The 25,622-nt window shown below is 39.6% G+C and overlaps 1 protein-coding gene across 1 annotated transcript in view; it reads left to right on the top strand.

The window, feature by feature from the left end:
* The window catches only part of kif26aa (kinesin family member 26Aa), a 77,366-nt gene extending 57,541 nt beyond the window's left edge, over positions 1–19,825 (top strand). The window contains exons 7-16 of the mRNA XM_079888740.1: positions 978–1,182; positions 2,506–2,599; positions 5,070–5,332; positions 6,125–6,308; positions 7,475–7,634; positions 8,191–8,353; positions 8,945–11,987; positions 12,967–13,145; positions 14,564–14,714; positions 17,889–19,825. Coding sequence (XP_079744866.1) covers positions 978–1,182; positions 2,506–2,599; positions 5,070–5,332; positions 6,125–6,308; positions 7,475–7,634; positions 8,191–8,353; positions 8,945–11,987; positions 12,967–13,145; positions 14,564–14,714; positions 17,889–18,070 — 4,624 coding nt within the window. The 3' untranslated portion in view covers positions 18,071–19,825. The remainder of the gene's footprint in view (positions 1–977; positions 1,183–2,505; positions 2,600–5,069; positions 5,333–6,124; positions 6,309–7,474; positions 7,635–8,190; positions 8,354–8,944; positions 11,988–12,966; positions 13,146–14,563; positions 14,715–17,888) is intronic.
* The last annotated feature ends 5,797 nt before the right edge of the window (positions 19,826–25,622 follow it).

Here is a 25,622-nt window from a genome sequence, read left to right as displayed (position 1 = left end):
GAAAAATGGCCGACATGGCCCCCAGGAGCCAAATTTTGAGCGCCTACAGTCCTAAATCTGATCAGACCCCCTTTGTGAGCCTTCATACCAAATTTCATGCTTTTATCGCTAAGTGATCAATTCTGATGAAAATCTGTGCTTAGCCGCCCCACTAAATTGAGTTTTTTAATTTAATAAGGAAGATGGCTTCTTATACAGTAATAACCAAAAACATTTATCTTAGACTGAAAATAACACTGGTGCATAACAGTTTCCCTAGAGATGGAAATTAACAATGGACAACATGACAATAACCATAGCTTTACCACATTGCTATTGATGTAAGAAACTTTAGTCATGATTTTGAAGGTCACTTGTGAATGTCTGTAATTTTCCAAGTTCTTTGTGCCATGTTCCAGGTTTTGACTTCTGAATGCTTCTAAAGTACACTACGGTTCAAACGGTTAGGGTATTGTAAAAAGAGTACTATTGTGAAATATTATTTTATAGTTTAAACTGTAATTTATTCCTGTGATGGCAAAGCTGAATTTTCAGCAGCCACTACTCCAATGTTCACATGATCCTACGGAAATCATTCTATGTTGATTTGGTGCTCAAGAAACATTTCTTATTATCATCAATGTTAAAAACATTTGTGCTCCTTAATATTTATGCTTGGATGATCAGTTTCATCTTGATTTGAAGTGTCTGGTCAGAACATGGCAAGTCTGTTTTGTGAATCCAGCCACACTTTACAGCAGGATGTTCCCTTGTGGGGACAGAAGGGCTTTGGGAATCTCGACATTCATCTTCTGCTGATTACATGCTTTCCAAGTTGCCAGTATGAGGGGAGTCCTTGGCAAGAATTCTTGCAACAAACCACTCAATAATTACGAGAATTAGCGGGTAGGATGTTGCAATTAAAGCCGTATAGCTGCAAATTCAAGCTTGTCACAAATAAAATTATGTAATAATATAATTATGATTTGAATGTAATTGTGTGCTTTGCAGGTGAAAGTAATGGTGCGGATATGCCCTGCCAAAGGATCACGAGACACCTCAGAATCCATGTCCTTTCTCAAGGTAGATGGCCACAAGAAACAGCTGACCTTTTGTGAGCCACCCACCTGCACACGCTCCACCTCTGCCACCGCCCCAAAGATGTTTACCTTTGATGCCGTCTTCACTCAAGATGCTTCACAGGTACAGTAAGGAGTATAAATGCATACATTTTTGGCAATGGGAGTAATATAGGCGAGCATTTTGCAAGTTATTCCAAAGAGAATTCATCAATGTCTTTCATTTTAAGCAAAAATATACATAGATTTGATTTCCAACTGGCAGGACATCCATGCTGAGATCAAAGCAGTTCGTAAGGGAGCTATTCCGCTTTGCTTGGTTTGTGAGGGAGATAAAAGGTTTGGGTTGGAGAGTTGGGGTTATCATTCTGAGCCCACAGCGCCTGAAGTGATCTCAGAGGAAAAGATAACAGAGCTCTTTTCTCTGCTTCCTCCTGAACTCTCTGGGAATTTGGAATCTTTGGGTTTCCTGTTCTAGAAACATCAGGTCTGATGATCAATGACTACCCCACCTTGTTCAGAACAAAAGAGGCTTTGAGCGAGTACACATCAGAGGTTGTTCTTACAACAACTCTGTCAAATCTTTCCTCGAGCTGCAAAATACACACACATAATTCCAAGGTTTAAAATCTTCATCTGTGTCCTTACTGTATTCTGCATCTGTTTGGAAAGTTTGCAAGGACAAGCAAGATGTTACATAGGGGAATTGTTCTCTATCGTTCTGGCTGTCTGTCTCATCTGTCATTCTATCTTTCTATCATTTTATCTATCAATCCATCCATCTATAGTTCTATTGTTCTGTCTGTTCTATTATTCTGTCTCGTTATGTTTTGTCTGTCATTCTATCGTTCTGTCTGACTATCAGTCTATCCATCTATAGTTCTATTATTCTGTCTGTCGTTCTATTATTCTGTCTCATTTTGTCTGTCATGCTATCTGTTGTTCTGTCTGTCTGTCATTCTATCTATCGTTCTGTCTGTCTGTCTATCAGTCTATCTGTCTCGTTTTGTCTGTCATTCTGTCCATTGTTTTGTCTGTCTATCAGTCTATCTGTCTCGTTTTGTCTGTCATTCTGTCCATTGTTTTGTCTGTCTGTCTCTCAGTCTGTCTCGTTTTGTCTGTCATTCTGTCCATTGTTTTGTCTGTCTGTCTCTCAGTCTGTCTCGTTTTGTCTGTCATTCTGTCCATTGTTTTGTCTGTCTGTCTCTCAGTCTGTCTCGTTTTGTCTGTCATTCTGTCCATTGTTTTGTCTGTCTGTCTGTCATTCTACCTGTCTCGTTTCGTCTGTCTCTCTGTTTGTCATAATGCCTATTGATCTGTCTGTCTGTATGTCATTTTCTCTGTTGTCATTCTATGTATTGTTCTGTTTGTCGTTCTATCTATCATTCTGTCTGTCTGGTTTGAAAACGGTTTGATTTGATGTTTAAATTTGGGTTTGTATCCTCAGGCGGAGGTATGCTCAGGGACAGTGGCAGAGGTTATCCAGTCTGTGGTCAACGGGGCAGATGGCTGCATCTTCTGTTTTGGTCAAGCCAACCTCGGTTAGTAAACATCTATTTAAACTAGGGATGTCCCGATCAGGTTTTTTTGCCCTCGAGTCCGAGTCCGAGTCATTTGATTTTGAGTATCTGCCGATACCGAGTCCCGATCCGATACTTAATACATAAAAAAAAGAATAAAGAAGAGCGAAAAAACATATCCAGGATGTTCCTTATTTTTTATTTAATTCACCTTATTTTAACATTCAACAACTCTGTTAACAAACAGAGCACTTCTGTGAGGTAGCTTGAACAATCAAGTAATAAATAAATTCTTCACTTTTGGACTTTAGTGCAACAGTAAATATAAAAAAGTCTAATATATAAACAAATAGCACCTCAACTTAAAATACCCGGCAGGCATGTGAACAAATAAAAAATAAAAGTGCTACAGTGTTTGCAAAGCCAGTAATGTGCTTTTAGGAACTGCACTCCTAACTCTTACGCCGGTTTCACACTGCACTGTTAGCAGAGCGTGCAGTGCGTATTTTTTTCGCCGCCCATGTTAACAGATTAAACCAGGCTTTAGAGCATTCACACCGCGCGCAGAGGCGGCGCGGCAGTGCGTAGCAGAGCAGAGCAGGAGTGCCGCGATCGTTTCGGCGCCGAGTCTATTTTTGCTGCGCCGCTTTTGCTGAATTAAAGTGACAATACATTGATCATGGCCAAAATACACCGCAGTTTTATCCAAAAAGTGCATTGATGATATCTATTGTGTTTTAAACAGTCAATCAAATGACCAACAGCAATTTAAAAAGAAAACAAATGTCCAAAAACAAACTTGTTGCCATGACAATAAAAACAAAGATGAACAAAAAGTTATATGAAATTATTAATAAAATAAACTTCTTGACAAGTCTTTATTCTTAAATGTATTTGAAAACGTAAAAAGCAATGCCAACTTATCCATTATAGAGTAGCCTACTCTGTCTGTAGCCTGCCCTACACAACCCGCGGTTCAGCCGCGCGTGACAAAAGCTGCCAGTGTGAAAGCAAAACGCGCGTGTCCTGCCCCTGCCCTGCTCACCATATGAACTGCTCCTGCGCTGCTTAAAGCCTGTTTTATACTTCTGCGTCGAACTGCCGCCGTAGCTACGTCGTAGGCTGTGTGTAGCGCGCGTACCCTACGGCGTACCCTGACGTGCACCTCTCCAAAAATGTAACAACGCGTCAATTCTACGCGGACACAAGCGCGGTGATTGGTCTGCCAGAACCCCTCCCTCGGGGTTTCACACGCTCCCTAGGTGCGCGTCAACGCGGACAACGACACAGAAGTATAAATTAAAACCAACACGTTGCCCGAGGGAGGGGTTCTGGCAGACCAATCACCGCGCTTGTGTCCGCGTAGAATTGACGCGTTGTTACATTTTTGGAGAGGTGCACGTCAGGGTACGCCGTAGGGTACGCGCGCTACACACAGCCTACGACGTAGCTACGGCGGCAGTTCGACGCAGAAGTATAAAACAGGCTTTACACTCTGCTAACGCGTGCAGTGTGAAACCGGCGTAACTCTGTGCCACCGCATAACTATAGATGTGTTAAAAAATAATGAGAATATATATACATATATTCGAGTCCTGATCGGGAGGTAACGTCCGATTCCGATCGAGTCTGAAAACACGTGATCGGGGCCGATTTCCGATCACGTGATCGGATCGGGACATCCCTAATTTAAACCTAGTAGCCCACTTTTTTTTTCTTTTTTTTTCTTTTTTTACAGTAATTAACTGTATTGTTATGATAACCCACCTCCCTCTGTCACAACTCCTCATGCTTTGAAAGAAAATGCATTGTTCAGAATTCATTTTCAGATGGAGTAGCCATTACTCACATGAGGCGAAAGGCAAAGTGTTGCGAAATACACAAATGTTTTGGCTGCACTTGAAATTGCCTAGCAAGGAGGGAAACGCAGAGAGGGCATATGTGTTTGAGCAGTAATAGCAGTTTGTTGAACACAAAGTGCCCCCGTTTTACACTCTGTGTTTGAAAAGTGCTCAGTTTCTCTCTCTTCTACTTTTATTGTTGAGCCCCTCACTGTGAGAGACTGTGTGCCTCCCACCGCGCTGCTTAAATCCCCCATAGTTAGCTCGGCTTCTCGTTTGCTCTGCTTTAGCGTTATATATTCTCTCATGACTAACATCCTGTTGGGTTAATTTTATTAGCTCAGGGGCGTTTTACATGCACATTGCTAATTTTAACACAAATCTCATTATAGACCTGCTCTTATATCATTATGTAGTTAAGTCAATGTAAGTTAATCAGGTGACAATGTCACAGTGTTGACAAATGCTGCTCGCTTATTTGATTACTTTTTTAGCTAAATAATAACCATGTAAAGACAATTAAAACATGATGTAGTGTATAGTCTTTATCACATTTAGTAAATACAACAAAAATTACGTTCAGTCCCTAAATCTTGAATATTTGGTTACATCAGCAATGCCGCTCACCATAGTTCACCTTTACCTCACAGGCAAAAGCTACACCATGATCGGCAGGGACAGCTCTACACAGAGCTTAGGTGTGGCACCCTGTGCTATATCATGGCTCTTCAAGCTCATTGAGGAAAGGAAAGAGAAGGCCGGCACACGATTCTCCATCCGTGTGTCCGCTGTGGAAATCTGTGGTAGGGAGGAGATGCTGAGAGACCTATTGGCTGACTTTTCCAAAGGGACTTCCCTGGACAGTCAGGGAGCAGGAATTTCCCTGAAAGAGGACCCAGTCTGTGGATCTCAGGTGCATTAGAGTTTGTTTTTTAGCATGTGTAGGTCTACATAATGTTCCTGTAGCTTAAATAATAGAGCATTGTGTTAGCAATGCCAAAGTCATGGGTTTGATTCCCTGGCAATGCATAGCTTATTTCTTAATTCTTATTTTCTTTTAAATGTAACAATTTTAGGAGCCACATTATGTATTTTTTATAAACATGCCATTCAAAAGTTTGAGGTTGATAATTAAAAAAAGAAAAGTCTCTTTTTCTCTCACCATGACTGTTATTTGTTTGTTAACAACAATAATATTGTAAATATCATTATAGTTTAACTGTTTATATATAATTATTACAATATAACTGTTTTCTATTTTAATATAAATTAAAACTTAATATAATCCTGTAGCAGTCTTTATTCCAGTCTTCAATGTCACAGTGTTCAGAATCATTTGAATATGCTGATTTGGTAATCATGAAATATTTCTTATTTTTATCCATGTTGAAAAAGTTGTGCTGGTTAATATTTTTGTGTTTTGGAATCTTTGATGAATAGTACATTCAAAATAACAGCACATATTTGAAAAATAAATCTTTTTGAACATTATGAGGTCCTTTAATGTCTGTTTTGATCAATATACTGTAGTAAATCCTTGCTTAAAATGGATTCAATTCTTTCAAAAAATTAAAAACATTTAAAAAAAAAAAATAAATAACGTACTGACCCCAAACATTTGAACGGTGATGTACAGTAAATTCAAGTCATCTAATTTACTGTCTTTCTTTATCTCTGTCTCACTCTCACTTTAAAATATGTCCAGCTGCAGAACCAGAGCGAGTTACGGGCGTACTCTGCAGAGAAGGCGGCTTTCTTCTTGGATGCAGCACTGGCAGCACGCAGCACCAGCAGATCTGACTGCAAGGAAGAGGACCGCTGGAATTCTCACATGCTCTTCACCCTACATATTTCCCAGTACCGTATGGAGAAGAGCACCAAAGCAGGAAGTATGGCTCCCTGTGTTCATTTTCACAACTATGTGTACATTTTGCTAAACAGCCATACTGTAACACCCAGGCCTTAAAATGCTTTTACTTCAAAGGTAATTTACCTCAACCTCACAAATTAAGTTTTACACCTCTTATCACTGTCCAAGATTTCATATCATATATCTTTATACATCATTAGTATTTTGAGAAGACTGTTACCGAGGGCAGACGATACCTTACTTTTCCATTATCATTCTCCCCATGTTCACAGAGAATATCAGTTACCTCAATTTAGCCCTGCTGATAACGGTTCTACGAGAATGCTAACAAGAAGGGTTAGCACATTTTCATTACTAGTCGTAGCCATCCTGTCAAATCAGCATGTCAACGTTAGCATGATCATTAGTATTGCTCTCCCGTCACTGCATTGCGGGGTGGGTGCTGGCCGTTGACACTAGCTAGAATAGATTTTAATATGTAATGAGGTTGGAGTCTCTTCTGCAGAGGTGTTTATAGAGCTCAGCATGAAATGAGAAGCTCGTTTGCATTCCTGCTCCACTGAGGGTTTCAGTTCCGAGCGCTGGCTTTGTAAATCCTGCCGACGTGAGGTTAATGGCCTCGAATCTCAGTGTGAAATAAATGAATCCCCTGTAATGATCCTGAATGAATTTTAGTCTAGTGACCTACATGTGACTGTAATCTAACTAGCTGTACTTACTTTTATTGCTTGCTGTTTGATGGACTGCCAAGGATATTGAATCACCACTTAGCAAAGATGCTATGTCCAACTGCTATCTCATAAGGTCCCCAATGTGACCAGTGGCCTTTTTGATTACAAATTACTTTCTCCTATCTTAGCTTAATGCAAAGAGACAACTAACCATTCATAGGTTCATTTCTTTTTTTTTACAGTCGCACTCTGGCTGGACATACAGTAGCAACATTAGCTGTTTGCCTATTTTATTTTGGTACTGCTGATGGCTTTTAAACAGGACTGAAGTCTTACTTTGTGTAAAAATGGAGCTTTACATGTTTTTGTCATGGATGTCTACGCTTTTTATATATTTCTAGAATGTTTAGGGTTTTGGAATAAAGACATGCCCTGTAAACAGTCAAACTATGTGTTTTTTACATTGACATTCGATGTCAAGTTCTGTTTTGACAGGCTGTGTATAACTTTGCAGTGTCTGGAAGTCGTAGCCGTCTGCATCTTCTGGACTTAGGCAGTTGTGAGTCTGATCTGAGCCATACACGAGATGGAGGGAGAGGCCAATGTCTGTCATTGAGTGCCCTTGGAAATGTCATTTTAGCTTTGGCCAATGGAGCCAAGCATGTGCCATACAGGTATGTGTTTTGTGGTTCTATTAATCGATACAGACCAAAAGTGGGAGATGATAGATCTCTGTTGAAGGTAGTAATACGTCACTGTTCACCCACCGAGACCTCCTGATCTGCATCTACAAGGGTTTCATTCTCACTCCCCTCAGATCAATAAAGCCAATTAGCCAGCTTTGCAAAGAGAGAATGCAGCCAGTGTGAATTGCACTGAGGTGGGATATATTGAAAGGTATGTGGGTTGGGGAGTAACACATTTATGCTGAAAGCGATTTAAGAAATACTCACCGGAAGGTGGGATAGGAAATACAGTGGCACGAGAAAAAAAATCTTTTAAATGTGGCTTCAGAAAATAACATCCTCCACAACAGAATAAAATATAAACACTCTAAATCAGGTCACTAGAAAGTGAGCATCAAAAGGAGGGATTTCTTTTATTCAAGTATGATTCATAATCCTCTATTTTAAGACAACCTCTCAGTGGTCTTAGAGAGAGAGAGGCAGAACGTTGTAAGGCCTAGCTTCCTTTTTGGCTAACGAGAAGATTTTTTGATGTATAATTCAGAGACAGCAAGCTTACCATGCTGCTGAGGGAATCGCTGGGCAACATCAACTGTAGAACCACCATGATCGCCCACATCTCTGACTCGCCAGCCAATTATGCTGAATCTCTTACCACTGTGCAGCTTGCCTCCCGTATTCACCGCATGAGAAAGAAGAAATCCAAGGTATGTAATTCAAACTGATATATTGATCATTTGTGTATGCTTGTGTATTCATGGTCTTTTTTAAACAACTTTACATAGCACTGAATCGTGGTACTAACTTAACCATACAAGATAGCAAGTACTGCTCTAAACTTTATTCTAAAAGTAAAAAATGATGCAAAAAATGTTTTGGTCTGTATACATTCTACAATAGATCATGACTGTTATTTTATTACTTTTTGGCTTTCACAATTTAAATAATGATTTGTTTTTTTGTCAGAGAAACAAATGTTAAGGAGATAATTTAACTGCAAATTTTCTCAGTGACCTACGTCATGTAATCAACAAATGTAATCAATGCATTTTCTCCAGAGTAAGAACAGCATGTAACCTTTCTCATTACACAGGCAATTTTCACCACAATTAAGCTGTTTTGAAAGAATCTATTAATATTTTATAGATCTAAAAAAAAAAATCCTTTCCATGCCTAAGTTTTTTAGCTTCTTCTTTGCTGTGCACTTTTAACTTTTGCAGATATTAACATGTTTCATAAAGGGACACCTCTGTGAATTTATTGCATGCTGTGAATGAACTGTTTGTTATTCTGTTCAGTATGCATCAAGTTCCTCTGGAGGGGAGAGCTCCTGTGAAGAGGGACATATCAGACGAAGACCCTTCCACCCTCGGACTGTGGCTCTTGACCCAGACCACCCTGCAATGTTATCCAGTGATCCAGATTACTCTTCCAGCAGTGAGCACTCATGTGATACAGTGATCTATGTGGGGCCTGGTGGGGCCCCTATCTCTGACCGTGAACTCAGCGACAATGAAGGCCCTCCAGCATTTGTTCCTATCATTCCCTCCCTAAACAAGAAGCGTGTAAAAGAAGGACCGAAATCTGATGGAGACCACCTCAAATGCAACACCTTTGCAGAGTTACAAGAACGGCTTGAGTGTATTGATGGCAGTGAGAGCACATCTGTATTCACCAGTGAAGAAAAAGGCCAACAGACGGCCTCCAAAAGTGGAGTGGACAAAATGTCAGAAGGTGCTTCTGTATCATCCAGGACCGCCAAGTCCCCTCTTCAAAAGCTTGCACACCTGCAACATGGAGCCGCATCTGAAATTAACACGACTTTAAGGCAAGATTCAGAGCCTGTTGTGAGAGAGAAAGTCTTTAGTAGAGGGTCTATACAAAAACCCCATGCCTCGTCCTCACAGAACATCTCAAAGACCTCAGTTCCTAATACAGAGTGTGGCTTAGCCACACGGACACCTCCAGTGGGTATGAGCCAGCAAGCCCTAAGACAGGGAGAACGAAATGACTCCCCAATTACTGAAAGATTCCATCACCTCAGTAGAAGTCCTATAGAGGTGAGCCACCTACGTGCTACTTTGAGGAACAGGTGCCTTGATAGGGATGTTTTAAGGACTACAGTTACACTGCAGCAGCCGGTGGAGCTCAATGGAGAGGATGAGCTGGTGTTTACAGTGGTTGAAGAGCTGCCTGCTGGCCTGGTTCCAGACAATGGGAGACCCTCCAGCATCATTAGCTTCAATAGCGACTGCTCTTTGCAGGCCCTGGCATCTCGCTCACGGCCTGTTAGTATTATCAGCAGCATCAACGATGAGTTTGATGCTTACACATGCCAGATAAACAGGTCCCAGCTGAACCAAGGTGCTGCTTCCAAGTCAGAAGAGGAATCTACAGATGGACATGCCACTGCACACTCTTCAATCAGCTCCTGGTCTTGCAAGACAAATATTTGTACCCCGAGTAATGATGAGACTGAAAGGAGCCTCTTATCAAAGGGAGTGCGCAAGGGACCGGTCAGCAGCTCTATGATGGATTTACCTGGTGGTTTACAAGTTGAGTCTTTCTCCCAGCAAAGAACAAATAGTTCATTGGGTGACAGTGGAATTTGCTTTTCACAACAAGACTATGATTCTGCAACCGTTGACAAATTGTCCATATCTAAGTGCCCTCTTTCTCATGACAGTACCAAAGCATCCCTCTGTGGTCCAAAGTCAATGAAATCTAATAGACTCATGACTTCACAGTCTGCCCAGATCTCATATCTTTCTACACTCCCTAGGAAGAGCACCCAAATTGCATCTTCTAGCAAAAGCTACACCCATGAGCTACAACGCCAAGGTAGCAGAATAGATGAACAATGGAGCCACACTAGTAGTGGGATAACATCAGCCAGGAATTCTGAGTTTAGCTCTGTTGGTAAACCACCAAAAAATGGCATGAGTGGGATTCCATCTAGAAAGACAAGTGGGAATAGCAACAGTGTACCTCGCCCTTCCAAAATGCATGTGTCATCCACATCTCAAAGGGTTGTGGATGGTTGTGAGAAGGCCAGTTTTAAGAAAGGGGACCTAAGCAAGATGCCTCAGCTCAAGCGGGGTGCCACCACTCTCGGCATGGTTTCAGTGCCACATAGCTCCTCTGAGATGAAATGGGGTAATGATGCCTCGCACACAACTGGTAGCCTGAAATTCTCATCCTTAGGAAAGAGAGCTAATGGACAGAAGGGTAGTATGCTCCCTAAGTCTGGAAGCATGTCACCCCCTGCTCCGCCTGTTCGAAAGTCAAGCCTCGACCAGAAAACACGAATTTTGTTGTCGCCTAGTGCCTTAAAGTCTGTGGGTAAGGATGGAACAAGATTGTCTTCCTCCAAAGCATCGGTTTCTGAGGAAGACTTTGATGTACGTGTTAGGGGGGAATCCTTTAGCTTTAAATCATCTAGCCTGAAGACAGCGTCTAGTCTCAGATCACATAGTGCTAAAGGAGACAATGGAAGGCATTTTGGTAGTCTTATGTCCCTTGAAAGGTGTGAGAGTTTAACCTCAGTGGGTTCCAAACCAGTAACCTCGAGGGAGAACAGTAATGTCAGTATCAGTAGCACTGGCAAATCTGCTAAAATGGTACCAAAACTTGGGATTCCCTGTTCCATATCTACACCAACTGCTACTTCCCCTCCATCTACTAGTGGAATTTGTAAGCTTGGACAGATAAAGGCCAGTATAACTCCTAGAGCCATTGTTGGGAATGGCAACAAAGGAAAGTCCTTGTTGAGTACTGGTTCAAAGGCCCTTAGCTCATCCACCAAGTTCCTTGCCGTCACAGCTGCTCGGAACACCAGTCTACCTCCAACTGGAAAACCTCCAAATCGCTCTGTCACAGGCTCCAGTGTTAAACAAGGAAGGGGCACTATTATGGGCACAAAGCAAGCGGTTCGTGCAGCTAACAGTCGGGTCAGTGAATTAGCAGTTGGTAGCTCCAAGAAAAACCTCAGGGGCTCTGACCAAGCAGATGGCAACAATGATGCCCGAACTTCCAGCGAAATGCCATTGGCTGCTTGTTTACCCTCTCCGTACAGCAAAATCACTGCCCCTCGCCGTCCACAGCGCTACAGTAGTGGCCACGGTAGTGACAACAGCAGTGTACTTAGTGGTGAACTGCCCCCTGCCATGGGGCGCACTGCACTTTTTTATCACAGTGGAGGCAGCAGTGGCTATGAGAGCATGATCAGGGACAGTGAAACCACAGGCAGTGCATCTTCGGCCCATGATTCCATGAGTGAGAGTGGAGTGTCCACGTCCAGTCGAACAAAGGCCTCAAAATCTCCCAAAAAGAGATCTAATGGTAGGTTTTACTTTCAAGGCAATTGGGGCAATATTTACTGGTGATCAATTCAAGATTAATTTATTAGATGGCCTTTAAAAGTTAGAATGGTGAGTCTCTGCAATTCACTCTTTCTATAGTTAATACGTTTAATGTATCTGTCCATTAACTATCTAGACATTTGATACAGAGGACCACAAATTATTATTTTAACATTTTAATATGTTCAACCTCAAAACAGTTTCACACAATTTTGATAGAATGTCTTTTAAATTACGGTCATCCAGTATAATAGGACAATTGGGTCCAAATTCTGTGATGTGCATTATACAGTCTGATATAACGATATCATCTAAGCCATCTTTAGAATATTGTCTTTGAACTTATGTTTTTTTTGGTCGCTCTGTATATTTCTATGGCATCACTGTCAAGGAGTAATTAGCTGGTGAAGTGGATTTACTTATTGTAAAGTTAACGAAAGTTTGGATTGGATTGTAATGTTTAAAGCAGATGTCTTAACAAATGTCAGTAGACCGGGAAGAATTTAAATCTAGCCGTTCATTCATAAATACATAAGATCGCTGTGAAAATACAGACCGGAAGACAAAAAGGGGCGGGGCTACATAAGGTCTATAAAAGACCAATGATGTTGCAGAGTGTGCCATGGCTTTTACCAAAGATACCACTGGGACAATACAGTACAGTCTGACAAGCAACAATTGTAAAAGATTTAGTTTAAATGTTGATTTCAAATCTGTATTTAAATACAGATTAATAAATAATAATAAATCATCCCATCCCATCTGTCTATTTAGTTCATTTAGATTTGGTGTTTAATATGCATTCGTCCCATGCTGTTATCTGCAGTTACTCAAAAATCACTTTTGCTTTAAATGCTGTAACCTTTTGAAAGCCTCATGCATATTTAAAAGCATGCCCACAAAGTCTGCTGTTCGTCTTTGGCCCACATGAAGAGCATTGCCCTGTGTGACCCCTCCAGGCCTGCAGCGACGGCGTCTGATTCCAGCTCCTCTGCCAGACACCTCTTCTCTGGGTGCAGCAGGCCAGTGGGTTGATCTACCCCCACTGGGGGGTACTATAAAGGAACCCTTTGAGATCAAAGTGTACGAGATTGATGATGTGGAACGTCTTCAGAGACGGAAAGAAGGGTTGGCTGAGGTAAGTTGCTATTTGTATGCTATTTGTATCTCATTCTGCTTTAATTCTGAAGTATATTCCAAAAGTCTAGAGAAATAAAAAAAACTGTGAATGTTTTCAAATATTTTATGTCATGCAATGCTATAAGCCATTGGTTAAAAAATAACTATAAGTGTTATTATGAGGCTAATATAAGTGGAGTAGATATTTCCCCTTTATCTAAATTTTCAAATGAATATTTCTTCTTTGTAAAACAAAACTACAATGTGGCACAGTCCCAGAATGATGGAGTAAAATCAGTTTTTCATTTATGCTGAACTTAAAAGCATCAGAGCATTAGCAACAATTTCTGATGTCTCTCTTACATCCTGTGACAAGTGCAGTTGTCAGGAATGAAACTTATCTCTGTGACAATTACTTATGTTGGCTAATTGATTTTAGATTGCACTGATAACTTTAGTTAGACTGGGATGACTGGGTGCTGTACTGGAAGAAGAAGTGGAAAGATTAGCAAAGGTCTTTTCAGAAAGAGGAAGAGATGGAGAGAGAGTTAGAAGTAAAGAGAGCGCATTGGGGAATGGTCATGGGTGTCTGTGATGAATGAGGTGTGGCTCCACAATCTGTGGGCCGCCTGATCGGTCTTTATGGCTCACTCCACACAGCGTGTCCATGGGTCATTAACCGTTTCTCTGTGAGTTTCTAACCCTGTTCACACAGTCAATTGTGTGGAGAAGACGAGAGGAAAAGACATTAACTCAGTCGAATGGTGCTCTGATTTATTTTCAATTAAGAAAAAAATCTCAGCTCGCATATTAGAGTTTGGCAGTTTGCTCATGAAGAATTAGGCTGTTCACCCTCTTGTTTTATGCGAATCTGTATGTATGTGTGTGGGTTGGAGGTTGTATAACTGCTAGGTTTATTTATGTCTTGTGAAAATGAATCCTATTTTCTGTGGGCATACAGTAGTAAAAACAGCTTGAATGAGTTTTTATCTCACGTTACTGAGATACTTCCAGATAAGAAAAAGTTATTTAATTTTAATTGTTTTTTTCTTCATTTGCTCTATAATGGCCACCTGTCAATGACAGACTGCACATGACAGGAGGAATATATCCTGTAATTCAACCTTTCAGTTACCAGTTCCTCTTGAACTTGATCTCACTTTTTAGTCCCTTAAGCAAACATGCATCTAAGAGAACAGTGAGTGTTTAACCTGGATACTAATTTTATTTCCAGCTTTGCCCTAATTAATCTGACCAAAAGGCTGTGGACCTAAATCCTCTTTACAGGTTAGCGAGCATTGAATCAATTCAGCTTAAGCCACTGCACTTTAAATAGGCCCTGAGGAGGGCCACACGTAGTCTAGCAGGTGCTTGAAATAGGTACATGAGGTTTGAGGTTCACTGTGCACAACTCACACTGCTGTCCCACACTTGCAGGGTCTGCAGTACTTCAACGCCCGCCTTAGGATGCTGGAGAAGAGGCAGCAGGAGATCAGGGAGTTAAGAGCAAAGCACGAGAAGCTGAAAAAGGAGTTGGAGGACGCCAAGTCTCGTCTCATGCTGGACCCCAGCAAATGGATGGGAGAATGTAAGTTCCCAAGTGTATTATTGTATGTGTCAGGGATTTTTTATGCAAAGACCTCAAAATTATGACTTTATTAGAGACCCCCTCCTTAAGGTATTATGGCAAATATATATTTTATGTATAAAGACCCATCTAAGCATGATATAAACTCAACATGTTGGTTTCTAAATTAAATTATTGAATTTTATGTTATGACTGAACTAAAACCAAAGCAAATTATTAAGATGTTATCTGGAGAATATTTACTTTGTATTAAGCTGGCCAGTCTTTTTTCCATCCACTTATTTTTTTTAAACTAGGGCTGGCAATAGAATAAAATGCGCAATAATTTCTGTTTATTTTCCGGTGACGTCTTTGCTGCCCGTTTTGATCCATGTTTGAAACCCACTGATTTATTTGACAATGAACATAGTCAAGTATTACCATGGTGTGTTTACAATACTGTATGTGTGCTGTTCAATTCTGACGACAATTATCACAAACAAAAGTTTGTACAAAAAAGTTTTTACATTTTGTTTTTGTCACACTTTTATTTTACTAAACTTAGTGGTGTGGCATACATGAGCGACTCTCCATGTTCACACAATTCCACATCCTTTTAGCCAAAAGGACTTTCTTTTGCCATTTTTATTGTGATGCTCTAGCATGAATCAATGACAGGAATGATTCATTTTACCTTTCATCTTAAACAACATGTGTTTCCCAGCAATGTGATGTAGACTAATGGCTCCCTTTATGAGTTTAATTTAAGTGTTTGAACTTGGTGCCAGTGGATTTACAAGAAAATGCTGAGGTAATGGTGAATTCACAGAAATGTCTTGAGCATTGACTACTTTGGGAATTGGTGCCTGAGACAATGTATTGCAAGGATGGATGACATTGGCTTTCCAGATTATTCTCCATAAACAAACTGTAAAAAGGATTGTTGAGTTTTTTGCAGTTGTAATTCTCCTGTACTGTTGCTGCCTTCAACGCTTAACACGTGTCTACACCAGACACGAGCGGCGCGACTCGACACAACCAATCCCCAACAGTAAACTGATGCCCTGTTCTATTTCTGATGTACTCCAAGCCCTCACAGTACTTCTGACACAAAGAACAAATAGATAGATAGCCTTAAGTCTCTCGTAGCCAGATGTTCAGATTGACGACAGAAGGTCTGGACTCCATAGCAGTGTAACTTTCCTAGGCCAATAAGAGCTGTGCGTGTAAACCTCACTCCCCTGATCACAAGAGGCGCTCTAGCGACTGACGCTGTGGTCTCTGCCTCCTTGTTAGAGCGCCCGCCTCCCACGCCGGAGACCACAGTTCGAATCCCGCTCCGAGCGGATTGAGTAGGATTGGTTACAGCAGCTTTCTTTGGCCAAGAGGCTGTGTGACTGACATGTCAAGCAACCAATCACAGTTCACTTTGTTCAGCGTCATGTTTAGGGGCGCGAAATGTCAATGTCCTTAAAATAACAGACCGGAGTGTAAAACTCTTGGTAGTATTTTAAAGAGTCTATGCCTTGAAATTCACATACTGAAAATACAGCGATCCTGATAAGCGCTCATTGTCACAATTGTAAACACGACGATTTCTTCTTCCATGAGAGGGCTTTGCCGTTACAGCGGGCTTGCTTCCAGGTGGATCGTTAAAGAACACATCTCCTGGAAATTCTGTGGAATTCAAACAATCAGATGAAGACTATGAAACTCCTGAACTGTTTCCAATTTTTTGTGCCCTATGCATATCCAGCCAATGGTCCGTGGGTGTGATGTATGAGGATGAAACTAGACAGCCTCAAGCTGTTGTAGACATGGTGTTAGCTGTAAGAACGAACTCTGAACTTCACTACATTTAACCTTCAGGTTAACAATGACCAGAATCACCATAGCATACTATTCAGCAAACAGTTTATTATTGTAATTCAGGATTTTCTTAAACAAATTCAAAGGTTTTCAGTATCAAATCTGAATCATGTTATTAGTGTTGTTTACTGAGAATGAAAAAAGACCATTGACAGCAGCAAAAAAAAGCTCTGCTGATTCTCCATCTTTGTTTTATTCTGTATTCATCCCTCAGTTTCAGTTATAAAAAAGAATAACAACTATTACAAAGGACCAATACAAGAACCTTGATACTGCAAAGCATCTGTCTCTGCTTTGCTAGAAGACACACTTTTGTAAACAGAAATCACAGCTCGTAAAAGAATAATGTAGAGAAAAAGGCAGGCGCATGGAGAGAGCGAGTGTATATCCGTGCCTGTGTGTGTTCTTGAATCAATAAGGAATTATTTTTCTCTTTTGCAATCACTACCTGCCCACTGGCCAGGTGATGTTTACTATTCATCCGTGACTGCTGTGTTGGGTAAAGCTATGATTGGGGCTGTCATGCTGTATAAATCAGCTCCTCTTCAGAGCCCAGTAAAATGAGGATGGTGTTTCTGCAAGCCCATCTCCTACATCAACCAACTATCACCTGCATAGATTTTTGTTTATGTCTTGAGTGGTACAACTATCAATCTAGGTGTGTCAGTGGGGATGCACTGTCACATCCTTATTGTGTCATACAATTATGTGGCTTCCTTGTGTGTATTTATTTTTAACACAGTCTCACCCCAAAACGTCACGTACTGACGGGTCTTGACCATACGGCAACATACGACGAAAAGGGTACCCCTAAAACGTCCATATGTGACGATTCGGGTTATGGGTAGGTTTAGGTATGCGTTAGGGTACCGCTAGGAGGCGCTGCTGGTGCGCTTATGTCTTCGTCTCATATGGACGTTTTAGGGGTACCCTTTTCGTCGTATGTTGCCGTATGGTCAAGACCCGTCAGTACATGACGTTTTGGGGTGAGACCGGGCTGTTATTTTAGAGATGGTTTGATTTTTATATTTATATTCATGTTTTAATTAGGCCTGTCAATCGACTGTATTTAAAAGAAAATTAATTGATCACATTTTCCATGCAAATCAATACTTGCTGAGGGAAAACTCCTAAATAAAGATCATTTAAAACATTACATTAGTTATTGTGGCAGACGAGTAACTCATTGAATAAATGTTACAAAAATGATAAAAACTCAGTATATTTATGTCCATATCTATCCATCCAAATTCACATCCCTAGTAAATAATCTGAAAGTTTAAAAATATCAACTTTGTTAACATTTTTCACCCTTTTTTTCTTTAGTTGATGTGGACTCTGATCTGGACCAGGAGTCACAGACCTACCTGGAGGCTCTAGCTCAGGCCACAGGAGACCTGGAGTTTTGTGTCAACCTATGCAAGTCTCGTGTAATGATGGAGACCTGCTTCGATATTGCAGTTCCCGCTATACCAGGACAGAGTGGACAACAAGAAATGGAGGTGTAAGCGACAACAAAACAGGACATTGTTTAGCTGCAAGTTGTGGCAAGAACATTAATTTTTTTGTGTGTGTGTGGGGGGGGGGGGGGGGGGGGGTATTGGTATTGGTATTGAGACTGTCCTGCTTTGAGCAATGCAACAAGTGCAACAAGGTATTGAACATGCATAGTTAGAAACTCCCTGAAATGCTGAGAAACAAAGAGACAGAATAGAATAAAAACAAGATTGTGTCCTGAGATCTTCATTAACGTTACCAGGAAGTGCCTTAAACCAAAAAAAAAAAATCCCAAGAACTATCTTTGTTTTATGATTGGTGCTAGCATTGAGACCAACTTTCCCAAGTACACTTTGAAAAACGAAGTATTTTGCAATGCAGTGCGGTGTATAGTGTATTTATAAGAGCTAAAGTGTGTAAAAATATAGTTTTAGGTAATAAACACTAAAAATGTTGAGAAACAAAACTCCCCATACTATTGCCTTTTCTAATATCTAAATTACCACGATTAGACCTGTTCGACTTTAACATGCAAAAGCGTGCTTGCCCCTGACAGATGTGATGTCACTTGATTGGATAAAGATGCTGAAGCTGTGGCATTGTCATCTATCTCATTTAGTTACAGTTGCTCTGCATAATGACTGGCTCTTAGACCACATGTCATTTTCCCTTGATACAGATCTACTACTTTAACTGATTGTTGCAGGTGGCAGATCAGAAATTAGAGCTCGTCTCAAACACTTCTCAGGACATCGAACCGAAGTGAGATTGTGCTTTGTAATTTCAGTGTGTACTGTATGCATCATACTGTAATGTATGCATGTGTCTGTTGTTCTCTGATCATGCAACATCCAGCATTAAGCTGGTTTCTTTTAACGAAACAAACCCACTGTATCTACCTGAACTTCAAAAGATTATGCCTTTCTCCGCTGAAAATGAACTTTGAATATACAAATGGCTATCATCTGTTGACAACTTCACAGCACAGGACTTTCTCCTCACTGTGTCCAGTGATTTATCTTCAGCCTCTGATGTTTGATGATTTTTTTTGTCATGTTAATCCTCAAAGTGTCTCTGCAGAGAAGTGTGACTGCTGTTTCTCATAAAGAAACAAATAGAAGAGATTATTTGGATTTGCAAAAGTTTTTAAGTAGAATTTGTGGCTATTTTTTTACAATGTTCTTTTTGTTGTTGTTGCTGTTGAATGATTCTTTATTTAAAAGAGAGAAAAAAGACTCAGGCCTTTTTTTTTCAGGTTGCTGCATGACATCTTTTATTTGTTCTTTGTAAAATTAATTACATTTTTCTCTTCGTTTTATAAGTTAGTCTGTGATTTCTACTAATAATTTACGTCTAACAGATTTGCCAAGCATTTAGACTTTTTCAATGTCTATGACATTTTATCAGTGTTCCTGCTTTATATTGTACAGTTTTTTATCCTTTTTAAAAATCATGTATAGACTCCTTAGTTTGCATTAACATAAAATTATGAATAAAAAGAATGTCTCATCTTTATAATTCTTTGTGCAATGTGGCTATTTCACTTGTCTACTGATTTAATTTTAAAAAAGTCCAGAGGTCAAGTCGCATTCAAATATTTTGCACAGGGAAATTAATTAATTATGAATTAATAACAAATTCTAACATTCTAACAAATGATGACTTTAAAAGTATCTGTGCTTCCACATATTTGTTGCATTTTTCAAGTTATGTCAGTCAGAGCTTGTAATCATCAATTTTCAATAGGAAAATAAACACCAACGTTCAAACATTTGAGTCAAGTAAGATTTTGTGTTTAAAGAAATTAATATTTTTATTTAACTAGGACACATCAAATTGATCAAAAGTAACAGTAAAGACCTTCTTCCAAAGATTTTCTATTTCAAATAAATGCTGTTCTTTTGAACTTTCCATTTATCAAATAATCCTGGGAAATTTGTTTATTTCCTCAAAATTATTAAGCAGCCACTGCGTATACATGGACTCTAATAATCCGTTTGTAATCAGACTATTAGCACAGTCGGTATAAAAAAGTCACATTTAACCACGTCAGTCTGAATGAATTGGCCAAATTTCATTTCGGATTTTAACGGGTGGTTTGAACCTTTTCTAATCTGTTCGATAGTACATATAAACATCTGATTTTTAAAACAAAGGAAAGATACGAGGGAAAGGTTGATGGTAAAACTGCTGTTTTTAACACTGATAATAATATTGATAATAATAATAATAATCTTTCAAGAGCACCAAATCAGCATATTATATGATTTCTGAAGGATCATGAGACACTGAAGACTGGAGTAATGATGCTGAAAATTCAGCTTTGCCATCACAGGAATAAAGTAACTGTTTTCTATTTCAATATATTTGAAAATGTATTTTAAATGGCCATAATATTTCACAATATGAGTGAAATTTTTACTGTATTTTTAATCAAATAAATGCAGCCTTGGTGAGCATAAGAGAGTTCTTTAAAAACACTTCGAAAAATCTTACCGACCTCAAACTTTTGAATGGTAGTGTTTAATGTAATGTGTCCATATATAACACTGTACAATTCACTAGATGAAAAAGATCACATCTTCCCCTGATCATTCCATATTTGCAAGAGAAGAGACTGTGTAAAGTAATGACGGCTTGACATTAAAGCAGTCGTTCACTGTGGACTTGTTAAATTGTTACTGGTCACAAGAGGCAGAATATCATTAGCCACGCCGAAGAGACCTGATAGCTTTAAAGGCCAACAGGGTAAATTCCCTTTATGAGTAATTCCATTGGCGGGTTATTCCACCTGCTCTCTCCTGTTCTCCTCAGCAGATGGTCTCGTCAAATGGATCGAGATGTTTTAATCAGTCTCTCTGAAGACATCTAGTCATTTATGTCATAATGTGTCACTGAGAGTCACCAAGTGACCCTGTCAAATTTGCTGACAAGGAACACACAGAATCACGGAAATCTCCGGAGAATTTGATCACCCATCATTCCTAAAGTTCTACACACCCCCCAATCCTTGGTCTCCTACACTAAGAACTTTCTATGCATGTCTTTCTGTATCTGCCTCCCTCTGTTCATTACATACATGGATGGGGGAAGGCAGGTTCAAAAGCAGACAGTCCAACCCCCAGGCTCTGAATGTGATTGAGTTCTCTGTCACCCTCTGAATATGTGCAACAGAAACGGACAAAATGGAGGTGGAGTCCGTGCTATTTCAATTCCATCCTCTGTCACAATGCTACTTCTTGCATTTATATTGAAAGCTACCGTAAATGGGAAAACACTTTGAAATGCATGACAGAATGCATGAAAAATCAGGACAAGGGTGATATAAACCACACCAACCATAACCAAGTGTGCATATATGTGAAACTGGTATTAATGCACTGAATAATAATAAAAAAAGCCAAACTCATAGTTTATTCTAACTATTTTGGTTCAACTGGATTTTAATTCTGCTGGTTTTATGTAATGAAATTAGTGAAGAAATTCTATGTATTTTAATAATTTCCACAAGAAAATAACCATTTTTTATTTTTTTTGCCCTGTGTTTTGTTTTTCTGTGTATTGTTTCGCATATATTTCCTGCATGCATTTATCTTTTGGACAGCAGGAATGCATTGCCTTCTATGATGATTGAGTTTGCCTTGACACCTTGATTGGGGAGCTGAAGCAGTGAACCAAGCAATGTGAAGTCATTTGCAATGAACAAGGCTTATTTCCTGCAGTGACAAACTGTGAGTATGCATTGGTGAATACAGTTTGATTGGCACATATTGGTGACAGGGTGAAGTATCTTTCTTTTGCTGGCACATTGAAATGTAAGGGTGAATAGTAGCGGGGTTAATTGCTCCTTGTTGTAAGGAGCCAATGTGCCGCCTGTCACGCCTATTGCATTAAACCCATCAGAGGCAGCATGTGCCCATCAAATGCATGGCAACAGTTGCTGTGACTCCCATTTAAGAATAGCCTTGGCTAGCCAGCGGTAATAGTTTTTAAATTCATTTTTAGTTGAGGTGTAGACTGGGCTCGGATATTTCCATTCTTTGTACATGTATATCACTTTGTGAAATAAGAGACCTTTTGGGCTGCCAGCTGAACTGAGTAAAATGAGGAGCACCCTGCAAAATAACAATATTGTTCAAACAATAAACTCAAAAAATCTCACTGTCAGAAAGGTATATTATAGATCACAGAAAGCTGTTTATGCCTTTACAGTTTGAAATAGATATTTTCTCATCCCAGGAGAGGAGACTATATATCATTTTTACTGTTTGGCGTGCCTTGCCAGCTCAGATGAAATGTGTTTATTGACTCATTTCAGTGCAAATTAGCCTTTGCTCTGAAGACAGCCTGGGGCGATCTATTTTGTTTTCCCTTCCTCAAACAGAGTAATTGTGCAGATTCCCTTTAAGTTTAATCTTAATTAAACTTTGTCATATGACCACTGCCAAAATGTTTGTGTCAATTAGCTGTCAGCTGCTTTAATGGTACAGTTCGTTCAGGTCAAGATCTGAAGGAAATGTTCAGCATATCTGAACATGGCAATAAGAGCTTGGGTTGCTTCAATGCAAATACAGGCAACAGGCAAGCATGACAGAAAAGTTTCTCAGTATTCATACCCGTACAAGCCCATTTATCTGATCAAAAATACAGTCAAAAAACAAAAAAAAAAAAAACCTTAATAGTGTGTTGCATTACTTTTTGGACATTTCTTAAATGCTGTGCTTGAGGAATATTTCTTCTTATTGTCGATTGTGCTGCTTAATATTTTTTTGTGGAAACCATGATATATACAGTATATGCAACATTTTGTGATGAATCCTAAATTCTTAAATTTTGTTATGTTTTAGCTTACCTCAAAGGCATCCAAGATGTAGGTGTCTTTGTTTCCGCAGTAGTTTCAATTTTGATATTTTTAGGTCAAACCGTTCTTGTCTGTCAGTCATATAATGCAGGTCTGTGGTCACCACCTCAAAGAGCATGCACAGAGAAGTCCAAATTAAACAATTCCCCATCGTAAGTACACGTTAATGACCTAAGACACGAAACGAGCGGTTTGTGTGAGAAAACGAACAGTATTTATATCGTTTTTACCTCTTGGACACAGCCACGTCCAAGTGATCTGAGGGCGCGCGCGCTTCCTGGTGTGTGACGTGTGCGCGCGTTCTGGCTTAGTCTGCGCAAGCGCCGGAAAGTGTACAAGAGGTAAAAACGATAGAAATACTGTTCGCTTTCTCACACAAACCGCTTGTTTCGTGCCTTAGGCCATCAATGTGTACTTACGATGGGGAATTGTTTAATTTGGACTTCTCTGTGCATGCTCTTTGAGGTGGTGACCATAGACCTGCATTATACGACTGACAGACAAGAACGGTTTGACCTAAAAATATCAAAATTGAAACTACTGCGGAAACAAAGACACCTACATCTTGGATGCCCTTGAGGTAAGCTAAAACATACCAAAATTTAATTTCAAAGTGAACTATCCCTTTAAAGTAAAAAAGAAGCAGCACATATAATCTGCTATGAGTGTCATCCACAAATGTATCATTAATAACATTTTATTTTTTCTTATACTTTTAGTACTTTAAAAAGTCCTGAAATCATAAATAGCAAAAAAAAAAAAAAAAAAAAATGTTTACACATACTCCTGTTTGGGAATCACTCTGAGATAAATAATTTACAGAGCTCCTCATTTTATTTGTATTTTATTATGAACTCTAAATTAAAACAAATAGCTGCATTTCAGAAGCACAAACCTATGTTAGAATCAAGATGCATTGTGAACACGTGCACATGCACCAGCTTTGATTTTGCATTCCTTCATCCTTTGCTGTAAAATGAAGATAGGCTTTTGAGTTTGCAGTTTTAAATCCGCGGACGATTCCCACATTGAGCCATTTCTTGTTCCAGCCCATTTACCATGATAATGTCTTTCGTATTGGAATGGAAAAAGCTGCTCTCACATTGAAGCCCACTGGGGTCCTCAAGGAATAAACATGCTTGGACAGACACATGCAGGGAGAAAATCCCTCAAATGGCTCTTGGGATCCTCAAGGTGGAAAACGTGGCTCCATCTGAGACAGAACAAGGTCAAATCCGAATGCTGAATGTCCCAAGTTCATCTCGTGTGCTTTTCATCTTTCCTCTTTATTAATATCCTCTTTTTTATTCAGTTGTCATTCGTCCTTTTCCAGTCCCAAATGCTTTGTTTGTGTTTTAGCTGGCTCATGTGGACTGATTACTTGGCTTTATTTCTAGTCTTGTATAATTGTGTCTTTAATGTTTTGTTTGTTGTTATATACTGTAGTTAGGATTGCTTATTTTGTTTCAATGTCATTTCTTTTGGTTTGTAAAGTGCCTTGACCTGCTCTGTGTAAATCTTTCTAGAAGATTGGATAATTTTATGCTATCTTTTATTTAGTTTTATTCATTTATTTATGTTTAAAAGTACTGAGTGCACCTTTAAAATAAGAATTCTAGCAAAAATCCTGGAGTAATGGCTTTGTAAAATCAAGGCATAATTTCTGTGCCTGGAGTCAAAAGACAGACTTCTGCCTCAGATATCAAACAGAGCCCTGGATCTAAGGAGTCTGCAGGGCCTGTCACCATCCAAGGGTCTAGAGCATCACAGCCTCCTAAACCCAGGAATGAGTAAAAAAAAAGAAGGGTTTTATGGTCTTAAGAAGCTGTCCAATGTCTCTTCCATCCCAAAGTTCAAATGAACTTTCTCTGCAGGGGGTCTGTGTGTTCCTGCTTCCAGAAAGAAGTCTTTGTTTCTATTCAAAGACCTTGAAAGCATGTTATATTTATAAGACATGGCAGATGGAAATGAAGGCTAAACTGCGACAGGAAAGGGGTTGAGGACAGGAATTTGCCTTTTCCCTCCTAATTTTTTTTCTTCTTCTGTTGTTAGCCTCCTTGGCAATGACATGACCTCTTTTGTTAGTTTGGAGTGCATCACTAAACTGCTTTTCTTTAACTTTCTTTAACCTACAGAACGGATTGGCTGCATAGTATCAAAACTCAGTGTAATACACGTAGGCCAGTAAGAGCTGTGCATGTAAACCTCACTCCCCTGGCCTCAAGAGGCACGCTCGCGGCTCCCGCCTCCCAGGACAGACACCTCGGTTCCAATTCCGCTCTGAGCGAGTCGAGTCAATTTCAAAAAATGTCTAAAGACACATATTTTTCGTCAGCACCTGACCAATTAATACTAGCACTTACCTTTTCTATTCTATACTATTTGTTTTGTTTTGTTTTTCTGATTAAAAAAATGCTCTGTTTACTGTGTTAGACTAACTGAGACTTGTTACAGCACTTGTATACTGTTGTCCTCTTGCTGGTCTGATTGCTTATATTGTTCTCCTCATTAAGTCCCTTTGGATAAAAGCGTCTGCTAAATGATTAAATGTAAATGTAAATAAGTGAACCTCAAGGGACATATTAGAATAATAATAATAAAAAAATCCAAGTCACGACCCCTTTAAAAAAACAAAGTATCTGTAATATGAGAATTTTTCTAGACTGACAGTATTCTTGGTGCTGCCTCCTAGCACAGCAAGA

The sequence above is a fragment of the Squalius cephalus genome (assembly GCF_949319135.1).
Source record: "Squalius cephalus genome assembly, chromosome: 12".
Classification (NCBI taxonomy): domain Eukaryota; kingdom Metazoa; phylum Chordata; class Actinopteri; order Cypriniformes; family Leuciscidae; genus Squalius; species Squalius cephalus.
This window is presented reverse-complemented; position numbering and strand designations above follow the sequence as displayed.